Consider the following 11,051-nt stretch of genomic DNA (forward strand, 5'->3'; position numbering starts at 1 on the left):
GAGTGTGTTTTTTCTCAAGCTTGTGAGAAGTAAGAAGAGCTGCTGTCTAGGAGTGTTGGTGGCACATTACAGTGAGGCTGCGACTTCTGAGGAGCCTGAGCTTGGTGCTCTCAACTGCTGTTATCACAGCACTGTTGTCCTGCTGGTTGCGATTTGGGCCGGTTCCTTGCGTGTGTACTGTTAGGCGACCAGTGTGAACCTACAGTCACATCGCGGCTGTTCCCTAATTAGCCTACAAATTAAGCATTTTCCTAAAATACCATTATAAAGAAAACACTTAATGCATCAAGACAGTAATATTAAAAGACCAATCTGTATAATCATTATTAATAAAACAGCCTTATGTAGACAAGCAGATCAGGTCGAATACAAATGCATCACAATTAAATGCAGCTTAATGCATTAAAAGATTCAATATAGCCTACACCTAGTTAATAAAGCATACTATGTACAGACATGCCGAAGCAGACATGTTAAGCATTGTTTTAGTAGGCTACATTAAGCCATGTAAAGCGTTTTAGAAAGTCCCAGCGATGCGGCCATAACGTATTGCTTTTAATGCGTTTGAGAGATTTTCAATTTAAACATCTAGCGTAGCTATAGCGACTCCTAAACCTTTACAATTTCTTGATATAAAACAATATAAAACAGCTAATAGCCAGACAAAAAAGTCACAGTAATTTAGAAGTCGTCTTTATTCATAAAACAGTGAAAAGCAAAGGGACAAGAGTGAGAACACAAACTCGATAATGTTGGATTGCTAAACAAGAGGCAAGTAGAAATGGCCATGTTTAGGTTGAAATATAAATGAAAAAAAAAATGTCATCAATGTCATCTTTTAAGGCATATCCAGAGCCTTTTTTTTTATGGCTCTGGCCATTTTTATGCAAGTCTCATTATTGATTCCAGAAGAAAAGCCACTAGAGGGCACTTTTAGCGTCAATGTATTGACGCAAAACACCTAGAAATTAAATTTAGCATATTTACATATTAAACAACAAGGTATATATCTTTTATACTATTTTTAATAAAATAATAATATTGTAAGAGGAAAATTAGCTTGTATCTGCAAATTCTATTAATCAGTGTTAAAATAAAGGTTGAATATGTGATAAATGATAAATGAAATGTTTTTCAGTTTCAAAGAAAAAAAACAAGAAAACAAATTATCCGAAGGTACATGGACCTTTCTAGGGTTGCGCTTTATTTTGATGGTGCACTTCAGACATTCTGATTGGTTCCTGCTGTATAAGTAGCTAATGAGCTTGCATGCTCAACCTTCAAATACATGTGTAGCATTTGCCTTAACATTTCAGCACGCTTTCAGAAATCCTCTGAAATTAAACATCTAAGATAAGTACATGGGTTTCTATGCTATATCACTATGCGTTTTTGCATAGTGATTTAATTCAGGTGTCATGTCAACAGTCCTGTTTTAATGCTTAGAGTGAATTACTAAGCATATTAACAGCTAGCGAATATGCAATGTTGCATAATGCAGCAGCAAGCAGGCTGTTGCCGTAAGGATACAGAGACAAGCTTTGCTGAACTCTTTTTAAGTCAAATAGGCTTTCGCTTTTGTATTTGCACATCTAATGGAGCTACAGCAATTCCTAGTATTTTGTACAGCAGCATGGGTAACAAATTCAGATTGCAATGTAGCGAATATCAACAACAATAGAACACTAGCAGATGTTGCGGTTAAGTAGACACACGGTGTACGTGTTTGCTAATTTGAGTGAGATGAGTTATGTATCGGCTAATGAGTTGATCATGCAATGTGAACATTATCATGAATTAAAATGCAAACAATGTATTCACCTTATTTACATACAAAGTACGTGAGCAGATGCATTCGGCAGAATTATATTGGGCACATAACTACATAACTACAGGACGAACAGCGATTTATGTTGGATAATCTATCGTCATCTTATTAGTATATTTACTGCTGTCACATAGAATGATATTTATCATTTCAACTTACCTAGAGTGTGCCAAGGCAGTTTCCATGTATTTCTCAAACAAAAGCAAGAGCACCACAGTTGATGCTGTAATATATAATTGTGGTGTTTTGCAGTGGTGGGCAGTGTGGCCAATCACGAACATGTTTGTTGATCCTGAGCGGTGGCCATCAGAGGTGTTTATTACCAGTCAGAATCACTCTGCTCAAAACGCAGAGGTATTTGAGTTTAGGAAGTGATATAATGTGCGATTCACTCTTAAATTGCATTGATTGACATAATCATTGCATGGTACAGAGATGTAATATGCCAGTAGTAATGCATTAGCAATTTAACTCAGACAATAGATATAATAGAATTATTGATTCAAAATATTTTGAGCTCTATCCAAACATCATTAAATTAATGACTCGTAAATCTAAATGTTTCATGGTACATTGCTATTCTTATGATGGAAACATTGCTTACACAGCATCTGCATTATAAATTATCTTGATTGCTGAAAACCATTTCTTGAAATTATGCCTCCTTTTCTCAAAATTCTAAACACAAATCCATAAGTTCTCACACAATTCCCCAAACTTCCTATTTTCAGGTCAAAATTAAGCTCTCCACTCAAAACCATTCAATCTTGCTGAAAAACCAAACTTCTTCCACACTGGTGAGATAAATTCAAAATAATACCACAAAAACTGGTAATATGTTATGTTGTTATGTTACTTGTGGTTCTCCCCCTCAAAAACTAAAAGGGCCATGTTAGGTCATGTAATGTGAAGGGTCACTATAGTCTGTGTAATATGAAGAGCTATTTTAAGAGCGATGATAAGCTACGTATTGCGAAAGGCCCTGATAGCCTGTGTAATATAAAAGGTCACCTAGGCTGTGTAATGTGAAGAGCCACTTTAGGCCATAAACTGTGAAGGGCCACGATAGGCTGTGACAGCGAAGTCCACAATAGGTTGTGTAATATGAAAGCCACGATAGGCCATGATGTGAAAGCCTTAACTGGTCGAGATACACGAAGGCCACAATATGCCATGTTACACGCAAGTCACAATAGGCCTATTATGAATAAAACGATGAAAGGCCATGATAGGCCAATTATGTAAAGGGAGGTATTTTGTGAAGACCGTAATCGAAGATATAGTAGGAAATTAATGAAACCACCACCAGTAGCTAGCGAAGAGAAACATGCCTTGATTATTACTTGAAAGTGCCTGTTGAGCATTTGAGTTATTTTTTGAGTCAGATCTTGCTTGAAACTTGAATGGTGAGGATGACCATGTACACAGCACCTTGATATCAGCACCTTTATCAGCACACAGGACAGTACATATAATATTGTTTCTGCCTCATAATGATACGAAGCCACATCAGATAGCAAAAGTAAGTTATTTGAACACTAGATGCCCTGTGAGTTCGACAGAAGCTTGTCGTTAAATATCTCTTCTGATGGACAACAGGCCCATAAACACTTAAAAGCTTGAAAAGACGTTACTTTTAATTGCACATTATAAGTGACAAACAAGCACAACAAGCGCTCAGTACACGCTGTACAGCTCTACTTATCATATAAATTTGACATTGATGTATGTGAAAAGAGTTAAAGAGCAAAAGAGTACAATTCTACACCAAATCAAGATCAAAGTGCATAAAACGATGAAAATACATATCGCTGAGATGAAATGGCTAATGTCATGATGACGCCAGAATGGTGAAGATTGCAGCCGTGTCTTAGATGATAGGCCCGGAGAGTCCTCAATGAAAGTGATTGCTGAAACGAAATTCGAAAATGATCAAAGAAATCTGCGAAGAGAGGACCTGGATGCTTCTGAAATTTGAATTTTTTTGCTCTCATTGCCGCGACAGCTCAGTGACATTCGGAATGATTGGCTGACTTAAAACGACACTGTAGCATTTAACATATCCTGTCATTAAAATTATTAGAATTATTATGCTGCGATCCAGGCAGGGTTTTGAGCCAGTAAGTCACGACTTCAAACAACGACTCACGACTTTGTAGCGTTCCAGGCAAGTCACGCCAAACTGCCTGAGTGTAAACAAACCAGCATGGCGGACCGTACAGGGCTTATGCTCATTTACAATCATTTCTATCACCAAAGGTGCTTACTCCTTGCTTATTTGAGGGAAACGGAGGAGGAAAAACGGCGCATAAGGCAAGAGAAGCTGTTATACCTTTTATTTTGTTACTTTACCGTGCACTTGCATAAACACTGCATCCGTAGGGGCTGCCATTGTTGTTTCGCGGGCTATGTGGCGTCAGAGCAGGGAACTGGGAGTACATCGATCTAGTACGAGTTCATAGGTGGGAAGTCACAGGTTTGACTGCTGTTCCAGTGCATTTTCACATGTAGAAGGTTGGAAAAACACGGGTTACGGGTTGCCTGGAATGTGGCATTAGAACATTGCTTACGCAGTCATTCACAGAAGCTTACATTTTTTATTAAAATATGTCAGTAATTTAATGGACTATGATAAAGTCTGGCTACATTTTAAATGAGCTGTATCCCACGCTGAGAAGGGAACTTCAGCGTAGTCAACTGCGAACGTGAAACAGAATTCATCGCTCATATACTCCAGGTGTCAAGCAGTGATTGGCTAAACCTATTATTATGAATGAATGACGTGGCATTAAAGTCTTCCTGGTAGAACTTATGCTATCATTTCCTGTTCTACATAATAACTAGCAAATGCTAAAGACACTTATGGTAATTATTATTGTATGTAACATACAGGATAAGGAAGTAAGAAGAGACTATAGTCTCAGTGCAGTTATTGCTCATTGAGTGAAGTGACACACATGATGTTTGTCATGTCACCTCACACAGCCTGAACACAAACACTCTTCTGAACAAAAACTAACATAACAGAAACTCTTTCCATGTCAAACATACAGTAACTGAACATTAAACACTAACAGGTCTTTCCCTCAAAAACACATAGCATTTAATTTCAGCATTTACTCTCCTGATCCACTAAAAATCATCTGCCCAGTTTCAGTTAATTCAACACTAATTATTCAGGTAGTTCCAACACAAATGGGTTAAGTAAACTTCAGTTTTACATATTTAAGTGAATTTTACACAATAAAATTAGGACAGAATGTTCAGTAATTGTGTGGTTTTAACTAATTTAATTTGAATAAAGTAAATTTAACAAGCAGCAAAACTAATTTTTACAGTGTACATTAAAAGATCAGATTCCTAATTCCTGATTGTGATGTGTTTTATCTCCTTTAGATTCTCATCCGCTCGCTCTGGATCTGAACACAGCACATAAATACCTGTCTGAGAAGAACAGCATTATTAGATTAGCTGGCACAGTCCAGCCGTATCCTGATCCAGATCATCCAGACAGATTTTATTATTATCATCAGGTGTTGTGTAGAGAGAGTGTGTGTGGACGCTGTTACTGGGAGATTGAGTGGAGTGGACTTGAAGTGTATATATCAGTGTCATATAAGAGCATCAGCAGGAAGGGACGGGGTCGTGAGTGTTTGTTTGGATATAATGATCAGTCCTGGAGTTTGTTCTGCACTCCTGACAGTTACTCATTCATACACAATAACATAGAGACTGAACTCACCGTAGTGTCCATCAGCAGTAGAATAGGAGTGTATGTGGATCACAGTGCAGGAACTCTGTCCTTCTACAGCATCTCTGGAGACACAATGATCCTCATCCACACAGTCCAGACAACATTCACTCAACCACTCTATCCTGGGTTTAGGGTTTATAAAGCAACATCAGTGAAACTGTGTTGATGAATCAGAATAGACTGATTCTACCCATAATACTTTGAGCTGCATGATAATTCAGTGACTGATTATCTAGTCAAGTCAGCGTGTGACAAAGGATAGAGGCTTGACACAGAAAGATGTTAAAAACTTTTATCTAATAAACATCAGGGATAAACACCAGCAGGAAACATTAACACAAGACAATGAACATAAGATGACTGAGGGTTTAAAGTGTTAGTTCACCCCAAAATTAAAAATTCTGTGATTAATTACTCACCCTCACGTCATTCCAAACCCTTAAGACTTTCATTCTTCTTCAGAAAACAAATAAAGATCTTTTTGATGACAGAATGCTGTCAGATTTCCTAACATAGACTGCATTTGTAACTACCACTTTGACGCTTCAAAAACTTCATAAAGAGATCGGAAAACGAATCCGTATGAATCGAGCAGTTTATTTCAGATTTTCTGAAGAGAATCGATCACTTCTTATGATGAACACATTTAATTTAGGCTTTTACTCGCATGTAAACATTGATCAGCGAACATAAGCAGAAGCTCAACCTAACCTGAATAACACACCAGAACAAACCTCTTCCGGAAGCTCAAATGTGCTGCGTAACACACGAGAATGAACGTTATTGGTTAAGAGTCCATGAAGACATACAGGCAGTGGCATAGCGCAAATCTGCAGGGCCCCACCATGAGCCGAAATTTTTCAAAGAGGAGCTAGGCAAATAGCCTGATCTTTTATTATCCTCACAGCACGTCAGGTTTGCGGTGACACGCTATGAAATTAATGCAGAGCAAATATATTATAATATTAATTTAATAATGAAAGTAGCCTAAATTAATAGTAAAAAATAATAGACTAGAAGAATGTAACTGGCCTACTGTAACACAGTTCGTATGATGGGGGAAGAAGGAGGCGGGAACCGGCGAACATTCAAACAATAAACTTTAATAAAATAAACAAAGAACAAAACGAAAGTAATGCCGGCAGACCCTCGCGGACGTCTGCCGGCCACACAAACATAATAAAACAAAATAAAGTCCAGGCCTGGTCCTCTCTCGTCCTTCACTGTCGTTGCTCCTCCTTTTATGCTTCCGGAGCTCCTCCGTGAGAGACTCGAGGCCGGTGCGCCTCACAGGTGGAGCTCGTTAACTCTCGCGTCACCGGCCTCGCGCCGTTCCCTCACGGCTCTCGCCCGCCCTGCTCGTCACATACCCCCATCGCCCCTCGCAGGCCGGGGGGTACTCCCGAGACTGCGCTCTACTCCCCCCCCGGGGCCTGTCTCGGCGGCCGCAGCACCTGGGGGTAAGGACAGACGAGACGAGAGAAAGGAGACGGAAGCAAGGGGAGCGACAGAACGAGAGAGGGAAGAGAGGAAAAAAAAAAAAAAAAAAAAAAATTCTTGGTCCGGTTCCCTGACACACTGCCGCTCGGTCCTCAGCCTGCCGAGAGGCTCTTCCTCGCGGTGCCATGCGATGGCACTGGACGCTCGGTGGACGGCCCGATCCTCGACCGCCTCCTGGCGGCCGGCGATGGCTCCTCCGGCTGAGGGCAGCCGGCAGCGAATCCGCCGTTCCCTGCTCCTCCCCTTCATGGCGGACGGTAGCAGGCTCCGGCCCACGGCAAACGACGGCATTCCTCCGCTCCCTCCAGGACGGCAGCCACCCCACCTCGTCCCAGGAGCACGGCATCCGGGTCTCCGTCCCACCTTTCACAAGGCTCCAGTACCACCGCCTCGGGCAGCCTCTCGCGGTCTTCACTCCCGCGCTGCCCGAACTCCGCAGCACCGCGATCCCCCTCAGCAGCGAGGGCTCTCCGACAGCATGTCCCTCCTTCCTCCCGGGTTTCGGCACCAATGTAACACAGTTCGTATGATGGGGGAAGAAGGAGGCGGGAACCGGCGAACATTCAAACAATAAACTTTAATAAAATAAACAAAGAACAAAACGAAAGTAATGCCGGCAGACCCTCGCGGACGTCTGCCGGCCACACAAACATAATAAAACAAAATAAAGTCCAGGCCTGGTCCTCTCTCGTCCTTCACTGTCGTCGCTCCTCCTTTTATGCTTCCGGAGCTCCTCCGTGAGAGACTCGAGGCCGGTGCGCCTCACAGGTGGAGCTCGTCAACTCTCGCGTCACCGGCCTCGCGCCGTTCCCTCACGGCTCTCGCCTGCCCTGCTCGTCACACCTACATTAATTGGAAATGCCAAATCCTCTTAATATTGCCAATATTTGATGCTTTTGATTTGACAGTATGTCTGTCTATCGTCGATACATGATCATTGTCTGTTGGCGCAACCCAGCACGGGGGTTATCACGGGCCCAATATTCAACCGTATTGGTTGAGTAAACTATGAGCTCCCACTAAACTCTAATAAAAGCCATAGAAGGTTTAAGAATGAGTGAGAGAAACAAGGCAAGAGAAACCAAGAAAGAAACAGGCAAGGAAACTAACCAAGAAGAGAGAGGAAATATGAGACAGAAGAAGATGGAGACACAATGAGACTCACTGCAAACATGTCTGGATGATACCAGAAAACCCAAGACTTTCAAAACTGAATTTAACACATTCAAAGATGATCTCAAAAGACAAATGCAGAGTAAATTGGCAGAGTTTAATGAAGACATTGATGTTCTGTTCCTGTATTTCTTTCCTTGTTGCTTCTAACTCAAAGTTGAGGGAATTAAGTAAATACATCTGTGTTGTGCTTTATTTTCTTTGTTTTTATATTCAGTATAATCATTTATCATCATCAGTCATGTATGTATTTGTCATTTGTCATTTACACATTTTATTATTTCATCATTTATTCATTTTATTATTATTCATTTATTTTTGTATATTTTATGTTACGTATTTTCTTGTTACTGTAGTTAATCTTCTGATTGTGGGTTTCACAGAATGTGGCATGTTTGTCTTCATGAATAAGAGATCAGAGGAATATCACAGATTCAGGGTTTTATGGGATGTTGATGTGAAGCAGTCTGGAATAAACACACTTGTAGTATTTGTGTTGTTCAGATAGTGATGAGGGCCCTCATTTATAAAATGTTGTGCAGAAACCGTCCTAAATTTGATCTTACAAAATTTCTCAGATGTGCGTACATGTGATTCATAGAATGAACATACACACAGAAAACGAGCATACGCCTCTCTTTCAGATGTGAAATCTATAAATCGCAAATGATCTTGAACTTGCGCGCAGCTGAATGGTTTCAGTTCTCTGCATTGTAAAACGACACTTAACTAATGTCATTTACATATAAAAGATCACCAGTCATTGTCCAAATGCTTTAATTTAGAATGGCGAGATGCAAGAATAGCTTAGATTTCCAAAAACCTGCAGTAATCTGTACGTATGCACTTTTCCACGTCAAAGATTGTTTTCATAAATATGAGCGTTGGTTTGGATTTAATCGTACGCACACTCAAGATCAAATTTGTGCACACTCACGCTTTATAAATGAGGCCCGGGAAGTCGACTAAAAAAGAGTCGATTCCTGGACTCTGAATAGCCGTAGAGTCGGGCTTGACTCCAGCCCAGGAATCCACTCTCGTTGTCGACTGTTTCTGTGTCTGAAATCTGTCACTCGTTTACTGATTCTCTGATCCCTAATATAGTACATGGCAGTTGAGTGCACTATTTCAGCAAGGAGTGAAGGAAATGAAGCGGGGAATTCAGACAGTGACGTATTACACCGTGTGTCAGAGAGCTGGAGCTGAAACAACTTTGTCACACATTTATCCTGCATGTAGCTTACTTTAGAAATACACTATTTCAAATTATTATGCAAGTGACATATCAGGATTTCAGTACAATAAACATTCAGATTTTAGTTTTTCTAAGAAAGTGTTTGTTTGTTTATTTATCCATGTCTTTTTAGATAACTGGTATTAATCTCAGACAAAATATTTTGCCAGGTACTTGGGTAAATGGAAACCCTACTTAAAAATGTTGTTGTTCCACATTATTAAGCAAGTCACAGTTCTCATGCAATATGGGGAGGAAGAAAGATCTTTCTGAAGATGAAAAGCATGAAATGGTGCAATGTTGTGCAAAAGGCATGAAAACAACTAATATTTTGTAAAAGTGAATGCATATTTTTGAACTATCATAAGATTTGTGAGTGATTTAGAGCACAGCAGAACTCAGTCAGATAAAGGCTTATTAAGGAAAGTTCCCGTCAAACAAGTTAATTGTATTAAAAGGGCAGCTATAAAAAAAAGCCAGTGTTGAGCAGCAAACAGGTATTTGAAGCTGCTGTTGTCTCTGGAGTCTTGAGAAGCTCTCCATGCAGGCTGGCAGTTGTGTGTAAAGATGCATTTTAGCCACCACTAACCAAACCTCACAGAGAGAAACATTTACAGTGGGTGTAGAAATACATTTTCAAACAGTTTTATTGCTGTGGTGTTTTTTTGCAGCATGGGATAGTGCATAGTGCTTTGTATTTCAGAAGGCACTATCCTCCTTTTTATACCATAGCTGAAAATGGCCAGTTATGAACTCCACATATCTTGATGAAGTCATTTTGACACCCTCAAAGACCCTAAAGGGACCATCTCACTTCCCAATATTCCAGCCCAAATCATCACCCGCTAGCTCCTTGCTGAAGTTGCAGTCTTGTTGGAACGTGGTGGCCATTCACCAACCATCCAAAAATCCATCCATCTAGACCATCCATTGTAGTACGGCATTCGTCAGTGAATAAAACTATTTAAAAATGAGTCTTCATGTATTTCTACAACCACTGTAAATGTTTCTCTTTGTGAGGTTTGGGTTAGTGGTGGCTGAAATGCATCTTTACGCACAACTGCCAGCCAGCATGGAGAGGTTCTCAAGACTCCAGAGAAACCAGGAGCTTCAAATACCTGTTTACTGCTCAACACTGGCTTTTTCTATAGCTGCCCTTTAATACAATTAATTTGTTTGACAGGAACTTTCCTTAATAAGCCTTTATCTGACCGAGTTCCGCTGTGCTCTAAATCACTCACAAATCTTATGATAATTCGATAATCTCCATTCAATTTTCACACAATAGTAGGGTTTCCATTTACCTAAGTACCTGGCAAACTGTTTTGTCTGAAATTGATACCAGTTATCTAAAAAGACATGGATAAATAAACAAACAAACACTTTCTTAGAAAAACTAAAATCTGAATGTTTATTATACTGAAATCCTACTGATATGTCACTTGCATAATAATTTAGAACACAGTGTAGATAACAGTCATAATTATTTTAGTTTGTAATTATACATGCCTCTGTGCCAGCTTTAGTTTAACTGATGTTATGTTAATGCAATAAATATAAAT

General features: G+C 39.9%; 1 protein-coding gene across 1 annotated transcript in view; it reads left to right on the forward strand.

Moving 5' to 3' along the window:
* The window catches only part of LOC127511462 (uncharacterized), a 51,938-nt gene extending 43,192 nt beyond the window's left edge, over positions 1–8,746 (forward strand). The window contains exon 12 of the mRNA XM_051892276.1: positions 5,225–8,746. Within this exon, the coding sequence (XP_051748236.1) occupies positions 5,225–5,748 (524 nt within the window). The 3' untranslated portion in view covers positions 5,749–8,746. The remainder of the gene's footprint in view (positions 1–5,224) is intronic.
* The last annotated feature ends 2,305 nt before the right edge of the window (positions 8,747–11,051 follow it).

The sequence above is a fragment of the Ctenopharyngodon idella genome, chromosome 4, assembly GCF_019924925.1.
Source record: "Ctenopharyngodon idella isolate HZGC_01 chromosome 4, HZGC01, whole genome shotgun sequence".
Taxonomy (NCBI): Eukaryota; Metazoa; Chordata; class Actinopteri; order Cypriniformes; family Xenocyprididae; genus Ctenopharyngodon; species Ctenopharyngodon idella.